This window comes from Neurospora tetrasperma, assembly GCF_000213175.1.
Source record: "Neurospora tetrasperma FGSC 2508 unplaced genomic scaffold NEUTE1scaffold_81, whole genome shotgun sequence".
Classification (NCBI taxonomy): domain Eukaryota; kingdom Fungi; phylum Ascomycota; class Sordariomycetes; order Sordariales; family Sordariaceae; genus Neurospora; species Neurospora tetrasperma.
Window position 1 is genome coordinate 69,330 of NW_009799179.1, and position 20,265 is coordinate 89,594.

The 20,265-nt window shown below is 44.3% G+C and overlaps 4 protein-coding genes across 4 annotated transcripts; 2 read left to right on the forward strand and 2 right to left on the reverse strand.

Annotated features, from left to right (window-relative positions):
• Positions 1-4,143: 4,143 nt before the first annotated feature.
• NEUTE1DRAFT_149160 (uncharacterized protein) lies at positions 4,144-10,678 on the reverse strand (the record flags this gene model as incomplete). The annotated part of the gene is made up of 7 exons (XM_009856680.1): positions 4,144-4,157; positions 6,624-7,949; positions 8,128-8,176; positions 8,313-8,373; positions 8,650-8,871; positions 9,239-10,158; positions 10,382-10,678. 7 exons carry the CDS (start codon positions 10,676-10,678, stop codon positions 4,144-4,146), a joined length of 2,889 nt encoding a protein of 962 aa, XP_009854982.1.
• A 2,511-nt stretch (positions 10,679-13,189) lies between these two features.
• NEUTE1DRAFT_132325 (uncharacterized protein) lies at positions 13,190-15,383 on the forward strand (the record flags this gene model as incomplete). The annotated part of the gene is made up of 2 exons (XM_009856681.1): positions 13,190-13,891; positions 14,027-15,383. The coding sequence occupies 2 exons, from the start codon at positions 13,190-13,192 to the stop codon at positions 14,999-15,001; spliced, it is 1,677 nt and encodes a 558-aa protein (XP_009854983.1).
• A 306-nt stretch (positions 15,384-15,689) lies between these two features.
• NEUTE1DRAFT_55374 (uncharacterized protein) lies at positions 15,690-16,619 on the forward strand (the record flags this gene model as incomplete). Its single annotated transcript, XM_009856682.1, has 1 exon — positions 15,690-16,619. One exon carries the CDS (start codon positions 15,690-15,692, stop codon positions 16,617-16,619), a length of 930 nt encoding a protein of 309 aa, XP_009854984.1.
• Positions 16,620-16,859: 240 nt separating this feature from the next.
• NEUTE1DRAFT_132326 (uncharacterized protein) lies at positions 16,860-18,565 on the reverse strand (the record flags this gene model as incomplete). The annotated part of the gene is made up of 1 exon (XM_009856683.1): positions 16,860-18,565. One exon carries the CDS (start codon positions 18,563-18,565, stop codon positions 16,952-16,954), a length of 1,614 nt encoding a protein of 537 aa, XP_009854985.1.
• Between the last annotated feature and the right edge of the window lie 1,700 nt (positions 18,566-20,265).

The window sequence follows — 20,265 nt, forward strand, 5'->3', positions numbered from 1 at the left end:
AATATATATAATTTTCCAACTTTAATCGAAGCTTTAGGAATATTCGTATTTAATCCTTCTAAGAATTTTAATTTATACTTATAATTTATAGAAAAAGGTGAAACCTTTGTAGTCTCTATAGGGGAAATATTATATATTAATTGCGCTATAAGTAATAATTTTACTTAATTGCTTTATTCAGAGTTAATATAGTTCTTCAAATATTATTCTACAATTTGGTTAATTATTTCTATTTATCCGTCCGTTTATAGGTAATATACTATTAATATTTTACTTTTAGTATTGAATTTAATTATTAATACTTATTAGAATTTAGATACGAACCTAGTATCCCTATTTGTAATTTATTCCTTCAGCTAATTGTATACCGAAGTAATATTTTAGTAAATTATATTTATAAATTACTCCCCTAATTATATTTTTTTATAGTGTAGGAAATAATTCTACTTAATTAGCCTATTTACTACTATTAATATATTATTATATATAATTTCTATAATAGTATTTATAAATAGTAGTAATTTAGTAATAAAGTCTATAATTACTAAACTCTACGGCCTTTCTACAATTTCTAAAGGTTCGAAGAATCTATATAATTTATATTTTATAACCTTAGTCCTACTATAGTATTTATAGGCTTATAATATTCGAGCTACTTTGGCTTTTATTCTTAAAAAATCGTAATATTACTATATCTGTACTATAGTTTTTATAATATTTATATATCCTCCTATTTTAAACGTATAAATTCTTATAATAAAAGTTTTACGTTATTCCGGCCAAATATAAACCTTATTATAATATTATAATTTATTATTCTAAAATATAATTCCTTCTTCCTAACTATTTTCCTATTGTTACCTTTCCTTAGGCGTAGTAATAGAAGCCTAATAACCGGGGTCTTATAATTTAATTTAATAAATAGTATAATACTCTACTTATTCCTATAGGGGGTATACAAATAATCCGTCCGGTTATTTTTAGAATAAAAGTATAAAGGCTTCTACTATATCCTTTATATAATCTATTCGTCGATTTAAAGCGTTAGTACGAATATTTTCTAATCCTTTTTTATAATTAATTTTGAAGTTGAATTCTAATAAAAATTCGGCCTATTATATTTAATAATTATTAAGTACTTTAATAGTCGTAAAGTACCGAAAATTATTATAGTCGGTATAAATTTGTACTTTATATATAATTTCATTAAAATATAGCTTCTATTTTTAAAACGCTTTAATAATAGTTAGGAGTTCCTTATTATAAATAGGGTAATTGTAATAGGGTTCTTCTAATTTCTTTAAAAAGAAAGTTATAGAATATAATTTTCTTTAATTATTGTACTATTCTAATTATCTTTTAATAACGTAATTTAACGTATTAATTTCAATTTTAAAGGGTTTATTCGGATTAGAAAGTTTTAGTATGGGGTCTATAGTAATTGTATTATAAATAGCTCTAAAAGTTTCCTCTTCCGTTTTTCCCTATATAAAAGCGGCTTCCTTCCTAATAAATTTGTATAATAGCCTAGTAATTTTTTTGTAGTCCTATATAAATATTCGATAAAAATTAATAAATTTTAAGAATTTACAGACTTCGGTCGTATTCTTAGGCGTAGGTTAGTTCCGTACGGTTTCTACCTTATTTAATTCTATTCTAACCTTATTTTTTAAAATCAAATACTTAAGAAATATAGTCTTTCTTATATAGAATTCGCTTTTCTATATATTAATAGAGAGTTTATATTTATATAGTATATTTAGTATTTTCTTTATATATTCTTTATATTCTATAAAAGTCTTAGAGTAAATAAGGATATTATTTAGGTAGTAAATAGCGAATTTATCAAAGTAGGGTCGAATTGTATAATTAATAATAAATTAGAATATTATAAGTATATTAATTAATTTAAAGGGTATAATAAAGTATTTATAATATTTGTAAAGTATACGAAATATTATATTCTATTCATCTCTTTCCTTAATCCGGATATAGGTATAAATAATAGGTAAATTAAGGCGCGTAAAGTATTGTATTTTTCCTAATTAACTTCAGATATATAAAATTAGGGGTAGGGGATAATTATTTCTTATAGTCTTTTAGTTTAATTGCCTATAATTAATATAAAAGCGTAATTTTCTATTCTTCTTTAGTACGAAGAGGATAGGGTACTCTATTAGTAATATAAATTCCCGAATATATTTTTATTTTAAATTTTCGTTTAAATACTTTTTTAATTCTATATTCTATTTTTTATTTATATAATATACTTTAAAGAATTTAAATTTAATTCCTTCCTTAAATTTAATTTTATAGTCCTACAATCCTTATAGTAGTAGTCCTTTAAAATATTTACTAACGAAAGCTGGGTATCTTTAATATTTTACTAGAATTACTATCTTCGGTTTCTCCGCCTATTAGTTCTAATAATAATTAAATTTGTATTGAGTATTAATTACTAATATTTCTACTAATATTACTAACCCTTCTTCTATAACTTTACTACTTTTATCGATAGTATAAATTATAATTTCCTATATTATTTATAATAGGGCTATAGGAATAATACCTTCGTAGTTTACTTCCTTCTATACTTCGGGCTTCCTATTAATAATTGGGTACGTCCTAGGATATAAATAGTTATTTTCCTTCTAATTAATATTTAGGTTATATATAATATACTATAGGTACCCTAGGATTATATCTTTGGATAGCCTTATATCGATAATATCGAAGCTAATTTCAATTATTTTCCCTTCTACTATAATAGGGAGTAGTACTATTTCCCTTTTTATATTTTGTATTTCAAAAGGTCCTTTTACTACGAAAGGAACTTTCTTCTTCTTTTAAGGAATCCTTAATTAAATAATAAACTTAAATAAAATAAAATTCAATTAAACTCTAGAATTTACTAATATAAAGGCTTAATAATTTTTTTAATAGGCTACAATTTTAAACCGTTAATCCTCCTTCCCTTCCTTTATAATTATAATTTTCATAAATACTATAAGGTTTTAAATTTTATACTTCCGGCGGTTATATTATCGGATAATCCTCTTTATTTAAGGATTTAATTTTCATTAGGCCTCCCTAAAGGCCCTAAACCGTTTCCTAATTCCTAGCAATAATCGTTAAGAACGTCCTCTTCCTTAGGTTCGTACTTATCCTACGAATTATATTCCTACAATTATATTAAGTATTCGGCTTTTTTTTTTTCGGTATATTCAATTATTTTAGCCTTCCGGATATATTTATCGAATTCGGCTTCGATATCCTAGGCTTTCTATTTTATATAGATAGGATAATTGGATATTAAGTACTATTACTAATAATAATCGGCGTCTCCCTAGCTTATATAAATATAAATATTATACGGGCGGGTTAGGAGTCTCTTAGGTACTAATTATTTATTTAATTTTATAAAAGAGTGTAAATTAAATATAAATTCTTTATTAATAATAAGGGTAGTTTAAGAGTTTCTTCGATTAAAAGTGCGAGTAATTAATTTAGGTTAGCTTTATACGTTTAATCTTCTAGTAGGTTAAAAACGATTATCCTATTTCTTCTTAAAATACTTATAGTAATTATCTATAATATATTAGAATTATAATATTTAATAATACACGTAATAGAGAAGGTATATTTAAACTATATTTCCTTCAATTAGTTTGTACGCTTTAATTAGTTCTAGGGTCTTTTCTTAAGTAGTTTGTAGCTTCCCCTCGATAATAACCGCCCGTTTCTTCCAAAAATTGTCCTATAATTCGTTCGCCTAACTTCTATTAAAATAGTATTTTAAAGGTTCTATTTAATGTTTAGCAGCGAAGTTATTAGGGTATTTATATTAGTATAAATTAATAAAGTCCTAAATACTATATTCCTTAATTACGGGTATAAATAATAGGGCTAGGGGAGGAATAATATATATTATATATATTACAGTAAGGAAACTTCGGTCTGTAATAGGGAAATTACTAAATTCTTCCTACGTCGGAGCCTAATACGTCCGTATTAAAAATAATTTATTTCCCTATAATTTTTCTTACTTAGGGTTTTCTTTATTAAATCCCTCCTAATTATATTCGTTATCCGCTTTTTAATATACTTTTAAATTATAATTTATAGCCTTATTTATAGCGTCTTCTAAATCGTCCTAGCTGTATTTAGTATTAGTAATCTCAATTACCCTAATTCCTTCTACTATAGCGGCTTCCGCCTTCTTCTACCTTAATTACTTAAGGGTATAATAATCCTTTTTTATATATCCGGTTTTACTATAATTAAAGTATTTAATTTTTAAAAAATTATATTTACTTTAATTAATTTAAATAGTATCGATTTCTATAGGTTTAGAGTGAGTGGTTCCTAAAATATAAGTTCCCTAAATCCTTTTTTTCTTAATATTAGTAGATTTGAAAGGAATGAAGGTAGTTGTTTTTTCTTTTTTCTCCTATTCCTATTAGAATTATCGGTCGTTAATACGAATAACCTTATTTATATAAACGTTAATAGATTCTAGCCTATCTTCCTTATAGAGTTCGTCTTTAACCCTATCCTTAAAACTATTATAAAATAATTATATTAACCTATTATTATTAATATTACTACGAAGAGTATTCTATTTAAAATGTATAGTGTAGGTTAAAGCGGACTTAGTTTATTGAAAATAGGTTAGGCGTTTTTAAACCTACCGAATCTTATCCTTCTCTTTAAAAATTCTAGAGAGAACGTCAGTAAAATTAGTATAAAAATTTAGAATTTTCTTAATAAAGTCCAAAACTTATTCTCTATTCTTATAATAGTTTTTAAAGATAAGCTTATATTAAATAAAAGCTTTATTTATAAATCTAGTTTCTATATAAGTTACCTTCTCAAATTCGGAAGTAAATTAATCTATATAGAAATAGAAATAGGTTTGTATTTAAATTAAAAATCCCGCGAAGGCGGTTTACTAGCTATTAAACTCTTTAGGTATAGATAATTTAATTTTCTTACGCTCCTTAGGGGGGGTTCCTTCCCCTGCTTTCGCTTTAGGGGTATTGGTTCTAGCTTAGAATTGAACTTCTAATTAAATAATATAGTTTTATATAGCCTTAAACTATTATTATATAGTAACGAAGTTTAAAGGTTCGCTTTAAATATTAGTTTTAGCGGAGGAGAATATAATGAAGTAAAAATACTTTTAGTACTATCCGAAATAGGTTAAAGGGAGTAATTAACGTATAACGAACAGTAGTCTAATTTATTTAAGTAGGATAATTGAAGGTAAAGAACTATTAATACTATTTAGTAAAATTAAAAGGTTTATAATAAGTATATATATATAATACTAATTTCGGTAATAAAGATTAATTAACTATTATCGAACTATTTAATAATCTAAATTCTCTAATCGTCCTTTTATATTCTATACTTCGTCCTAAGGCCTTAATCCTAAGCGTATACTTACAATAGTATTCTACTTATTATAAGCACTGCTTACCGTAAGTATTATTTACTGTAAATATTATTTATTATAAGCACTACTTATTGTAAGCGCCTATCCTAGTAAGCGCCCTTCCGGTACTCCCTTATTTCCTACCTTAATCTAAAGTTATACTATCTTATCGTAAGCGGGGCTATTACATCCCAATAGCCTAGTTAGCCCGCGTAGTTGCTTAAGTTCGTAATATAACCCTATAAATTAATAATAGAACCGTATTATATAATTTTAGTTTTATAATACGTTTTTAGCCTTAAGTACTTTAGGCAATAATATGATATTACAACCCAATTAGATAGATTATTTAATTAACGGTATAATATACCCGGAATCCCCTTACAAAATTAGTTAGAACTACGATTAGTAATTAAGCTAATCCTTTAGCTTCCCTATACCGGTTAAAATTAAACGAAATTAGGAAACGAACCTTTATTGCTATAGTAACGCTTTATAACTAACTAAGTTAGCGCTACTAATATCCTTAGTACGGAAGGATAGGAGATTAGAGGAAGGTATTTAGAAAGATCCGCGGGGACGCGCAATAATATTTACCGCTAAATAGATACCTTATAGCCTTACGATAGAATTAGGCAAATAGGACTTATATACGTACCAATTAGAAGGAGGAAGACTTTAGTATAAGAAGGCTATTGAGCCCAGCCAGACGGAAAGGGCTTAAAAGGATCAACAAGGCCTTCGAGACCAAAGTAGTTTATCAGCTGAATTGAACTACTGTTCCAAGCCCAGAATACTGCCCTTGTCACAGCAGTGGCATTGATGTAAACAAGTTGGACATGCATGGAAGGCGTCTCGTGGAGGGTTTGGGATTGGGTCGATCTTGGTACCTCTACGTGGAAACGCATATGGCTCTTGCTTCTCTCAACTTGTAGTATTTGAATGCGAAGGATGTTCCGTCCTTGTTCCTTCCACGAGTGGTTCAAGCTCGAGATTGCGTACCGACCTTGGTCGAACAGTTCGTTAACAAGATTGCAACACCGAGTCGCTCTTGCATCGCATCACCAGCAACAGCTCGACACAAATGCCAACCACAGCACGAAACAAGCGGAAAACTTGGACTTTAACTTGCAGATCAGAGTCTAGGCTCACTACCTCTCCAAGTCCATCCTCGTCATCCCCATACCACCACCGCTACCACGACGATCATCTTGGTTCATCCCCTGATAACCGCCCGAAATCACCGGATAAACAGGCACATCCCCGTTCCCATTCAACCCAATTCCACCACTCACAGGCAGATTCCACCCCAACCATTCCAAAATGCTCGCCTGCTCGCTCTCCAAATCCAACAAGCCACTCAACAAGTTGGCACTGCCATTTCCATTCTCATTCTCATCTGCCCCAGTTGCACTTCCTCTCCGCGAAGAGTGCTGTCCCCAATCCCCCGCTGCAAACTCTTCATCGCCTACTCCCTCCAGCTTCTGGCTCCCCGGCGCTCCAAAACTTTGATGTAGGAGCATTATCAGACTAACCGAGACTCTGGCGAGGGAGTAATCCACCGCCACCGGCTTGCCGCTGGAGTTCATAGTCGCGTGCGGAGATGGGAGGGTAAGGAGATAGCTGCGATCTTGGGGTTCGAGGGCCAGGGGCGGCGGGCGTTGTTGTTGTTGTTGTTGTCGATGTTGCTGCTGTTGTTCCCACAGTCGATAAGTGACAGAAGATTCCACAACCGCAAGAAAAGCCCTCATGCGCCTCCACCACCTCTCTGCCCCATCTCTCCCTCCTCCCAAGCGAGCGCACAGCTCCAAAATAACTAGACAATCGCGTACACGCTCGAGTTCGCCGTGCCAGCCATAGCGGTCCTGGTATTCCCGTTCGTCCATGCTGTTTGTCTCACCTCCCGTGCCTCTTGATGTTGTTTGTGAAGGGTAAAGACCGATGCTGTTGATCATCTTGCCTACTACTGACCAGAGCAGAACCGCGCAGCTGGTATAAGCCTGGAACCCAGCAGTCCAGGAGGGCATCAGAATTTCCTCGTCATTGTGAATCATTTTCCGCAACACCACGGCGCTTAGTCCGGCGACGCGGATCGCGTCATCCGCGTGTTCCAGGAGAAGTTCCCGAAGGGGTGTGTCCAGTGCATGATGCCCCTCGTGGTTGCCGTGCAGCCGGCAGGTGATGCTTTGGGAGATTAACCAGCGGTACAACAAGGTGATGGAGTCGGAGTAGAGGATGTGGATGTGGTGGATGGAGCGATGGGTTTCGAGGAGGCCGGAGGTCGAGCCTGAAGAGACTCCGGAAGTCGTCTGGGGGAAGGGCGAACCGGCGGGCGAGAAGCGAGACAGGTCGTGGAAGTTGAGTTGGATGGCCGAGGGGAGGGTGTGGTACCAGTGGCGAAGGGAGTGGAGGACGTGACGGATGGAGTGGGGGGTAAGATCCCGGTTGGAGGCACGGAGGCGCAGGATGAAGGATTTGATGTAGCAGAGGCGGGTTAGGGCTATTTCTGTGACTGTGGGAGGTGTTAGTTGGAGACGAGATTGGTGGTGGTGGTGGTGGTGGTGGTGTTGTTGTTTGATGAAAGGGGATGACTCGGAAGGGTTGACACAGGGGCAGTTGTGATGGTGACACTGTGCAAAAAAGGGGCGTTGTAAACAATGACAACCAAGAAACCAAACGCCAGGACTTACTCTCGACCAAATCCGCATTCTCGGGATACGGCGGCTCAGCTTCCGGACTCTGCTACTGGTCAGCACATGTTCTCTCTCTCTCTCTTAAGGTCGAGAATCCGGGGCATCTGATAGTAGTGTGGAGATTATAGGCCTCCCAATAGCCTCCCAATAGTTCCGAACAGCAATTGAAGAAAATAACTCACCAATTGTCTCTCAACCAACAAGTCGCTACCAATAATGTATCCGTGAGCCGAGCTCAGCCAACTGGAGACGAGGGAAATATTAGCATTCCAGGCAACACAGCAGGGAACTACCTCTACCTGTCCAATAGCGACAAAACCGACGATCAGTGGAGAAAGCGGCCGGTTCCGCAGTTCCCCCCTTTGTCACACCACACCATCCATCCATACGTCGTCGTCCATTGGCACCATGCCGGCACGCGCACGCACACGGTCCGTGCAGCAGCAACGACGACATGGAATGGAACGACATCGAAACAAGTTGACGTTGATACAACAACAGATAAAAAACGATACGTACCTCGCCAGAAAAACCAACGTCCGCCAACTTCTTCCATGGCCGATTGTTTCCTTATGCGGCAGCACAGGAGGAGACAAGGCGAGCTGCGCCTGCAAAGAAGAAGAAGAAGAAGAAGAAGAAGAAGCAGCAGCAGCAGCCAGAGTCTGGTGGTGTCTCTGCGCCTGTTGGGCCTCGACTAGTTGTGCCTGCTTCTGCGCCGCATCGTGATTCATCCTGTAGGCTCTAGAAAACAGGTTTATTCCCGTTTCTTTAAAAGGGGGGAGGATTGCAGATCTTGGCGTTAGTGTATCTCGATTCAGTCTGTGTTCGATTCGGACGGGAGAGATGGGCCGTAGATCTCCCCAGCCGTGAATGAGGATCTTCTCACGACTTCTTCTTGTTCCAACCTCGTTCTTTCCTTCCAGTCTAAGCTCTTATTGCACTGCAATTGCGATTGGTCTTTCATGACATGAGGTGTTTCTGGAAGGAATGAAGGGTGGAAAAGGAGGGGAAAAAAGAGGAAGCTGAAAGACTGGAAAGCCGGCGGAGAGAAGGAAAGAAAAAAGGCAAAAGGGGGGAAGGAAACACACCAACATAACTGAGCGCCAACCCAGGCTTGTTCATAATCACTGTCCCCGCCAGCAGCGCACACACTCGTACTGCGTCTAACGGCGCGTGCTCGATAACCACATCCAAGTAATGTCTGGCGATATTCGTAAACGCTTCTTGTTCTTGAACCCGGCTGTCCGTCTGCGCATCCATAAGGCACTGAGAACCAAGGGAGGCGACGGCTGTGAGGCAGCTGAGGGCTATTTGCTGTTGCCGTTTCCGGTCCATGGGGGCAGAATTCAGTGTAGAGTCGTCAAGGCCGGAGGCAATTCGGTGCAGAGATTTGAGCTCGTCGCGGGAAAAGGGCTGGAAGAGCTGGTCGATACGGATAAAGTACTCGTTGATAGCGGCGTTGGTAGTCTCGAGGTCGGGAATCGGAATCTGAATGGCTGCCGATGGGAAGGATTGTCGTCGTCCATCGCTGCTGCTGGACGCTCCTCCGGGAGACGGATTGACCGCGGTGCTGCTGTTGTCCACCCATAGTTGCCACGGCGTCGGAGACAAGATGGGCGGTTCGGTCGAGATTGATGCTCGATCACGAAAGGGAGACGCTTCTTCTTGTTCCTGGTGTGCCAGACCGGTCATGGACTGGCCAGAGCTGTGGCGTGACCCAGAAGCCGTGGAGATATTCCCAACCGAGGTCGTAACCGTCGATGGCGATGTACCGGTAGGCGTATTCATGTTCTCATCCTCGTCAACAGCCGCCATGGGGGTGAAAAAATCGTCAGGCGTCTGCTTCAGCTCCTCAATCAAGCGCACCGCCTGCTCGGCCGTCGCTTTCCTCAGCTGCTGCATCGTCTTCTCCAGCAGTGCCAGGCGCGACTTCATGGCCTTGTACCGCGACTGGCCCTCTTCGCCATCGTACCCGCATTGTCGTCCTTTGGCTTTGCAGTTGTTGCACTTGGGACGTTGTCCGCCGCACTAGATTGGGGGGGTTGCCCGTGGTAAACAAGAACCGGGACAGGGGTTAGCAAACACTGACATGACACAGGCACACGTTAACTTGACACGCGGGTGGCTAACGGGTAATACGGGTATGCAAGCCACGGGAAATAGGCGAAATGATGGGAAAAGGGTGGCGAAGAAGGACATGAAGGACATGATGAATAGTGTAGAGCACCAGAAAAACAAACAAATGTCACACCTTGGCCTTTGTCTTGCGGCAGTCACGGCATGCTTGAACCACACTGCGCTTTCTCCTCGGAAGCACAATACTTTCCAATCGCTGTGGCCCTTGGACGGATATTGGAAGGCCTGTATTTCCGGCAGCAACTGAAAAGCCTGGGGCAACGACATGGGGGAGATTGTGAGTGTGACGCTGTTGTTGTTGCTGCTCAGTGTGGTCTCGTGGCTGTAGTGCTGGTTGTGCTGCTACTCCCTCAGCATCGTGGCCGCCGTTGGTTGGGATGGAAGCCGGTCGAATCTCGCGAAAGTTTTGCATCGGTACCTGCTCGAACTCGGAAAGGACTGGGTAGAGGATGCTCTAGACGAGAACAATGGTCCTTGGGCTGGTGCTGCTGAAATGTCCAGGGGAGGAGGGAACGACAACAGGAAGAACAAAGGTCTGCTTGGGTCCGTAGCCGCATGGAAAGGCACGACAGGGACTTGAGGTGGTACTGGATGTTGTTGTAATCCACGTTGTTGAGGAACAAGGATGAGGTGGTATTGCTCTCTCTTCCCTTTTTTTTTTTCGTCCTCCGATGGGTGAGGAGAAAGCGAAGCAAAAGGCTTTCTTTCTGTCAGCGGTGTCTGGCTGCCCTGTCCTGGCCTGGCCTGAATCCCGAAGACCCGATGCTTCTCTTGTGGATCCTACCCGAGCCAGCAACAGCTGCAACCGTGGTAGGCAGTGGCCAGCATAAGCAGCGGGCCAGCTCAAAGAGGTAGCCTCCCAGCTGTCAACAAGCGGTCCGTGAGGAAAACTGAAGCAATACGTATGTACACCCACGCACACACGGGTGATGCTTCCCTGGTCGAGACTGGGGGGGCACGAGGGGGGGTGGGCGGTCACAACGGGACCACACTGCTGCTCAACTGGAACCGGGATCACTTCCAACCAACCCGAGAAAACACTCCACGAGGAACCGGCCCCGAATGCCGGTAAAGCCTCTCTTGGCTATCCTTTCTGGCCCAAGATACAGTGTGCCCGCAGCACGCTTTCAAAGGATGGGATCCAGCCAACGGAGCAGGTTCCTAGACTAGAGGTACTCTTGCCCCACCAAATTGCTGCAGCGATGGATCACTGGACGGAGACGGATGATCAGCGAGCTGTTCCTTGGTACATAGGTCAGGGTGTGTCTATGATCGCAAGATGACGATGATGATTTTCCAATCGGAGGCCCCCATGAACACGGCCAGAGGAGGAATCTTTCTGTGAGAACGAACGTCCACTCGACCACTCGTGTGCCCGCTCAGGGGGCCAGGCATTTACCTTGATTGGGCCCTACGCAGTCTTTGTTCCCTAACAGAAACGACTCAGCGATGGCATGAAAGCCCGGACGCGGGGGAACGAAGCGCGTTGAAATCTCCGGGTGCTCCTCTTTGCTGGATGGATGGATGGGATTGCCCGAAGATGTGAAACGGTTGGAGCACGGCACGGGCAAAACTTGGGTGGTGATAACGACCCCAACGGTTCCGTGGCTTCCACTCTCCCTTCGCCCCCTTTTTTTTCACCTTGATTTTGGTCCAATCACGCCTCTCGAAATCAGCCGGCTCCAGTCAGATATTGTTAGGAACCCTACCAGCTCAGACGCAGCAAGTCGTGGGATCCCGGTTACGTCCACTAACATAATCCGGAGGTGAGTCCGGTCCCCCGCCGCCAACTCCCCGTACCCTGCGTGACAGAACGAGGACCCAAGAGGGGGATTGTACCTTGCGCTTGCGGTCCATGTCACGGCGGAAGCACGAACTTGTTGCTGACTAGCACCGGAGATACAGCTGGCCTTTTTCTCGTCAGTCAGACGTCCATGTCCCCGTTGCTGGCCCCGTGATGGATGCATGTGTAATCCGAAATGGATTCTCGATCCTTTCCCCACAGACTTGTTTTTTTCCCGCAAACCGCCGCCCACTCGACTGGTGACCCAAGCCGGGGTGGTCCTGGGCCAGCGGCCTACATACTGCGGAGACTTTACATGTATGGTGAAGGCGAAAGGGATCGGACTTTCAAGGTGGCATCGCCGGACATTCCATCAAGCATCTGCGGCCGGATGACTGCAAAAGGAGTGGATGGGCCTGACAATCTCCAGGACGGGCTCAACGGTGTTCGACATACCAGACAGTGCTAGGCCCAAATTGTCGACTCGCGCAGGTTTGGTGGGATGGAGCCCCCTACCTATCTCGAGTGTGTTTACTTGCATCTGTGAATGGCCTCATCACCTGATTTTGACAATTTCTGATGGATTTGCTGCTCGGCCCGTCCTTACAGGGGAAATCAGCCCCACAAATATTGAGGGAAATACCAAGGGCGCATCGAGATGGTTGATTAAGCGAGGCGGTTTTCTCTTGTACCAGGTGAAACCCAGACCCGAAATGTCATCGAGATCTCAGTTGCTGACGGACAAACAGTGGGGAAACGCTACAAGAAAATAAAAGAAAAAATTAAAAAAAAAAAAAACAGCGGTGGCCGCCAGGGAGCAGCGAGAATGGACCAACCGCTAAGAGGTGCCTGGCACGCATGACGGCCAACCATCTGAACTTCAGCCGTACACTATGCATCGGTGACTGAACGGGATGCGCATTGCACTCTTGTCATGCATGGAAATAGGATGAGCTACGACGATGCAGCTGTTTGCCACGCGCTGCTGTGCGACGACGCTGGTATGAGGGTCGTACAGTGAGCGTGCTTGATGACTGACCTGCCACCCGCGCGCGGAGATTTGACGACGTCGAGATGCATCCTCCAACCTCGAACATCACCATCCAACCCTCTTAGCCATCGTCCGAGTTCATCGCCGATATGTCTTCCGCGCTAGACGTAGGCCGACCCAAGACTAATCCATCCGCGGCTCCCTCCTCGACAACCTCCCCGACCTCCTCCTCCTCCTCCTCCTCGATCCAGAACTACCGCCCTCGCGCCGCCATCCTCGGCGCCGGCATCTCGGGCCTCTCCGCCTCCATCTCCCTCCGCCGAGCGGGTTGGTCGTGCACCATCTTCGAGCGCTCGCTCTTTTCCAACGAGACCGGCGCCGCCATCACTTTGCCTCCCAACGCCAGCTTATGTCTCTCGCGATGGGGCTTCGATTTCAACAAGGCAGAGCCGGTGCCGAATTGGAGTATTCGATTTGCGAGGGCGGATACATTGGAGGTTGTCAAGTCGGAGGATTATAAAGGGTTTGGGGAGGATTTGGGAGTGGGAGGTGAAAAGGGACATAGAGGGTCTTGGGGCGTTCATAGGGCGGATTTACATTGGGGGTTGAGGGAGTTGGTTGGGGCGCAGAGGGTAAAGGGGGCGATATCTAAGAGTAAAAAAAAGACGAGGGAAACGGAGGGGAAAGTAGATGGGGGGCATGGAACGAAAAGGGTGGTTGATGGAGGACCGGTCAGAATTGAATTGGGAAGAGAAGTGGTGGGATTGGACTGCGAAGAAGGGGCGATTGAGTTCAGAGATGGAACAAAACTGGAGGGATGGGATCTAGTGGTTGTTGCTGACGGTGCTCACGTACGTTTTTACGTGTCCCTTCCTCCTTTCTTACATTTGCCATTTCCTTCTTTCTTTCCCTCCTTTGGCTATCCTCCTTTGGCTATCCTCCTTCCCTCCTTGCATCACCTTCGCTAACCTTCTTTCCCCCGACAGTCCAAACTCCTCCCATCCATCCTGCCATCTTCCTCGACACCATCCTCGTACCAGGCACAACCCACTAGCCGCTCAATCTACCGCTTCCTCCTCCCCCTCACCCCCTCCTCCCCGTTCCTCACCAACCCTTCCCTGCGCCCACACTTCCTTCCTCACAGCCAAGGCGGCCCCCTTCCCGGCTTTTTGTCATGGCACGACCCTATTAAAGATGTACTCTGGGTCTCTTACCCCTGCCGCGGCGGACGCGTACTCAACAACGCTATCGTGCATGACACGCCGCCGCAACCTAGTGGGGAGGCGGGGGAGTCGTCACCACCGGGTCGGGGTTGGTCGACGGCGGTAGGGAAGGAGGAGGTGCTGAAAGTTTTGAGCGGGTTTCATGGGGCGGTGAGGGCCTTGGTCGATTTGGCTTATGGGGAGGAAGGAGAAGAGAAAGAGGGAGAGGAGAATGGAAGGGGGACAGGCGAGAAAGGCATCAAAGTCCACCACCTGTTCAAAAGACCCGCCTTGAACTCCTTCGTCCGCGGCAAAGCAGTGGTGATAGGTGACGCGGCGCACGTCATGATGCCCACGCATGCAGCGGGCGGAGCCATTGCCATCGAGTCGGCCGCCACGATGGAAGTCCTCTTTCGCGACTTTCCCTCTGATCCTCCGCAGCTTGAAGAGTTCGTCAAGCGTCGTCTGCAGCTATTTGATCAGCTACGTATCCCGAGGTGTAACTTGACCATGTTGGCGTCCAATGCTGGGCCCAAGTGGTTGAATGTCGAAGGCGTGGAGGAAGAGGCGAGGAGGTATTACAAGGGGCCGTTGCCGCACAAGGATACGTTGCCGTGGACCAAGGAGTTTAGAGAGGTGTTGTTCTGTTATGATGCGTTTGAGGCGGCGGAGGAGGAGGTTAGGAAGGAGGAGGAGGCCGTCGGTGCGGCTTCCCGTTCTGAGGCAATGGGCTCGGAGCTGAAGGCTGGGAACATGTGACTGGAGATGTGACCGGGTAAATTGGCGTGATGACATAGCGATGGGACTAGGCTATTGAGCCTCATGTGATTGTGATAGCGGGATGCTTTACGTAGGTATCTTGGTATTCTGGAAACGGAAATGGCTTCGTCTGTCCCGTCGTTTCATCCTTCTTTGGCTGTTCCAACCGCACATCAAGTACCGAACTTCCCCAGACACAATAGGAAAAGAACAATGAAGTCACCCAGTTTCTGCCAAGACGGTATAACAACAACGTGGTTTTCGGAAGGTGGTTGACACGGGACAAGATTCCCCGTTCCTGCAGCAACATAAACTCGGCAAACCCGGCAGCCGGTTATTTAGCCTCTTTATTAGGTGGCTCTCCCGCAACAACTTTCCAACTTCCAAACGGTTATATCCCGGCGAACAGCACGACCGAGTGGTTATTCCCTTTCTGGCTGTTGACAAAATTTCTGGGCGTCTTATCACATCTGCATGTCTCTGTCCACGTCAACCAAAAGTTTGGTATCGAGGGTCCTTGAGTCAAGAAGGGAGAGTGAGTGATCAAGTGTGGGAAGGAGTCGGTGGAAAAGAAAGTCCCGAAAGAGCTTCAAAACCTCTCATATGTCCTCTTCCCCTCGTCGGGCTTGTTTCCCTCATCCTGCTGTGGATCTTCCGGTCTCCAGATTGAGACGTAGACACTTTCAAGATGAAGTTCCTCAACCTCATCACATTCACAGCGCGGAGCTTGTGGTCCTTTGCAGCTCTCGGCAAACCCCACCTCAACGACTTTCCCGTCCCAGACCGACAAATCCTCGGCGCCCTCGCCCGTCGTCAACACCAACACCTAGGTCTTGACGAATCCCACGAGCCGCTTCATATCCGCCAAACCACCACCGGCCGTTGCGGAGCCAACTATGGCCGCTGCCCCGACAGCCTCTGCTGTTCCGAGTACGGCTACTGTGGCGACACCGTAGACCACTGCTACCCGGGCTTTGATTGCCAGCCTGCTTATGGTGTCTGTGGATGGCCTCGACCCGTGGCTACCACCACTACCACTACGACTTCGACCACCGTAAGGCCGACTAGCAGCACTTCCATCATCACCAGCATCACCTCGATACGCAGCAGCACCAGTACCACCGGAAGCAGCAGCAGCAGCAGTAGTTTCGTCCCCATCCCCACTGGAATCATCACCACCAACGGACAATGCGGCAACTCTACCATTTGCCCTGGCATCACCGACGCCGGTTGGGGCCCCTGCTGCTCTCGTTTCTTCTGGTGCGGTTCCGGACCCGAGTACTGTGGTGCAGGCTGCCAATCCGCTTTTGGTCTTTGCGAGGATGATTCCGGATCCCCTGGAACCACTTCCACTTCCACTTCCACTTCCACCACCAGTACTACTACTTCAACCCGGACAAGCACCAGTACGAGCGCTGGCCCGACATTCACGCTACCGCCCGGTCAAGTGCCAAGTACAGATGGGCGGTGCGGAAACGGACAGAACTGTTTGGGAAGTGCCTATGGCCGGTGTTGCAGCCAGTTTGGATGGTGTGGAGATGGGGATCAGTTCTGTCCGTATATCGTGGGTTGTCAGCCCGAGTTTGGGTACTGTGATCCACAACCGGCGACTTTCTGATTTTGTTTCGTATGTCTGTTTTGTGGTGGTCGGCTGGAAAGGGAGATTAGTTGGTTTAGACAGCGAGTTTGAGGCCTTGACGTTCATGGATGGAAACGGATTTCGGACAGGACAAAGAAGCGAAGGCTGTTTGGCCATGTACGTTTTGCTGTGGGTAGATGTTTGAATGATGCACTCCGATGCCTTCGCTCCTTAATGCTAGTCTGGAGATGGTAAGGTAGAGAATTCCATGGATCACAGCCGGCCAAAACTTCCTCGGTCAGATCCTTCGAGTACCCAGGTTCTCCTACCCGCTACAGCTCCCGCCTTGTCCTAGGGATACCATGCCCAAATCATCCCTCCAAATATCCCGAGGCCGCCTTGTTCATCGTCAACCTTACGTCAATCCCTCCCCTTTCTCTCGCTTGAACAAAAGTCGTAAAGCCATCCAACCTCGATATCGCTGTGAATGGCGGGGCTGCCAACACTGCCTCAACCCGATCCAGCGCTGTCCGCTCCCCATACAGCTCGTACTTGCTCCAATCCGTATTCACAAAGCACCACCTCGCAAACAGGTTGAAGTCGACTTTGGCCAGGCGCTTGTCGGGCAAGTCACACATCCAGTTGGTGACCGCCAAAGCGTATTCGGTGCTAGCAGTCTCGGGATGGCGTATCGCCTCGTGTACTAGTTTGGCCACCTGCCAGAGCGGGGCATCGTACAAGTCAATCGTATCGTCCTCGGCTACGGTTAAGAAAACGGGAAGAACGGCATTGGGAAAGTAATGACTCTTTCCCATCCCCTTGCTTTGTCCAGCGAGGTCGAGGCGGTTGGAATGGGAAAAGTTGATGTTGGTCCAAAAGCTGGGTGTCGGGACGCTTTTGGGGTCGCCGGTGGGCATACGATGGGCTTGATCGGAAGCGGCGCGGACGCGGGCCTGGTGGGTTTGCTGCCACAGGTGGGCAAGGAGGGCTTCAAACGTGGATACCCAGGAGTCAGGATCGTTGGGGTTGGTAGCCTTGATTTTGAGGTTGGCAAGTTCAAAGGGGGAGTAGTGCAGATAAGTGTCGGCGATAGCGATGGGATGTTCTTGGACAGCGGTGTCTGAGGAGACTGTACTCTTCATGTGCTTGTCGGCATCGCCGCCTAGTGCTTCGTCTGGTTGGGAGGAGACGAGGTAGCCCAAGGGCGGATGTTCCATGGCATGATTTTTTGCTTCCTCATTGGGGGTGGTTATTCGGTCGGCGCCAAAGGAAATGATGTGCGGTAGGCGGTCCAGAATCCCGGCTTCACCACGAGAAAGCTTGCGGTAGATTTCGCACAAATCTTGGTACAAGTGAATGCACCCCTCTGCGGCGCATACGGCGTGGGAGATACGGTACCCGATGGCAACGCCGCCGCACTTGAACTGGGTACGTTGGATTAGCAAAAGGGGACCGCGCTGGATGCCCGCTTCCTCGTCGAAAGAGGGATCCCAGTGAGCCGTAGTAGCCAGCATCGCTTCTGTAGGGAATGAGGGAGGAATCAGCGCTTCTCCTGCCCCTGGGAGATTGGTCATCTCAATATGGTCTTGATCTGGAGACGGCGACAGCGGCTGGTCGCAAGATGCTTCAAACAGGGAGACGCCCGTGCCCAGCTTGGTGATACTCCGGACGCCATTGGAAGGGTCAACGGCGAGGCGGCCCGTCAAATGGGGGTAGTAGTTGAGGAGGGTGCTGATGGCGTCATGCAGTCGTGCGATGGGAATAAAATCCCTGGCCTGAAGGAAATCGGGCTTCTCGTAGACGTAGACCAGATCGGTGGGGACGGCGGTATGGGCAAAGTGATCCAAGGGCCCAAGTCGGAAAGGCGACGGGAGGTGGTCTACGCTCTTGGGGTTGGCGCACTTGATGATGTGTGCGGCCGTGATGTTGACGACCGGGGTTTGGCCGGGGGTTTGGCTGGGGGCCGATGTCGTCGTCGCCGGCATGTTTGCGAACTCAGTTTGGTCAGATTTAGGGATGGAATGACATCAGCCCCATTGGCCGTGGTGGGCGGACATGATATATGTCGACTGGCGTGTGCCTGTTTCCATGGTGGCGGTGGTCGTCGTTGCTGGTTCTCTGTCGTTTCATTACTGACTAGCAGTGGTGAATGTGGATGCCCATGGACGGTGATGAAAGATGAATCATGGTGGTTCATGTTGACAAACGCCGACCCATGGAACTTGGAAGAGTGCAAGTGTGGCTTGGCAAAGTGGGATGCCTAGACAGCTGTCCCCACCTGTTTCATTCAGCCCCACAATGTCCCCCATTGCTGTGAGTGGCTGAGGAAGTGTTGCAATGACTAACGTTAGCTACGAGTGACTAAAAACTACCTACTTGGGGGGTTCTGGGCGCTAAGGCTTTTAACCCCCCTATTTGTTAAATAGGGGGTTAGGGAATTGTAGGACAACTTTTTAATTTGGGACAAGCCCGGTTGGTACTATACAGATTCGATTATTAACGCCTTACAAAATCACTCATTTACATCATGAAATCGGCAACAGCTTCACTACCAAAACCGTATCCCAACTCGTACAATTTGCTGCGTAAAACTATAAAACAGTAAGCAGTCTATATAACTATAGATTAATAGAGTAGTTACTATACTAACTATTAAATATAATACCTATAGACTTTCATAAGTACTTTAATAAATTAGGTATAACGCCCGCTAGTTACCGCGGCGCTCGTATGTATTTCGATGCCTAATATCGCTTTAAATCCCTTAAAAGTAGAGTAATAAAATTGCTAACTATTAGAAATATCGTCACCGTTATTAGCGAATCCCGTATATCTATCGCTCGTTACGTTAAATCCCTACATAAATTTTAGAAACCTATTATATTATTATAACCAAAAGGGCGTCCCTGTATATTAATAAACGCTAAAGAAAATGCGATTATATTGTACGTAATATTCTATTTTTAAAGGATATTCCTTACGTTGTATAAAATAATTATATTAGCCGTAAATCGATTACGCTTACTGTAGGGTATGCCAATTACCTATAACAGCTAGTAGTTAACCCAGTTTATAAAAGACTACTTAGAATTGAAGTTTATAGTTTATTATACTATTAATATTAAAAAAAGGTTCTAGGAATTGAACAAAGACTCTATTAATAAGTAGTTTAATAAATACGAAGAAGTGTTTAATGAGTATAAGGTTACTAAGGGAGACGTTTAGAATAGTAATAAAATAGGTATTAGAACCAGTTATATATTGGGTAGGTACGTTAGGGTTATTATTTTAAGGATCTACTGAATATTAAAGTAAATTAATAAAAAGTTTTAAATCGCTTTTAATATTACTTTACTAATAATCTAATATAAGGAAGAATACTAACCTTTTTTTTTTACTTCAATAATTAATGATTAATAATATTACCAATTACGAATTTACTACCCTTATTACTAGCGTAAGTACTACAGTTAATATTATTTTTATTTATATAATTTTTAAAACCGACTTAATAGAGGAGTTATTTATAATAATTTTGATAACGGCGTCCGCTTTACTAAATTGCCGACGGGGTTTTCGAATGCTGACCTTATACTTAATTAGTTGAAGTACTTTAATTATTATTCTTTCTATTTCTTTCTAATATCTAAGTAGTTAAAAGACGAAGATTAGTTTAAATTAGAGG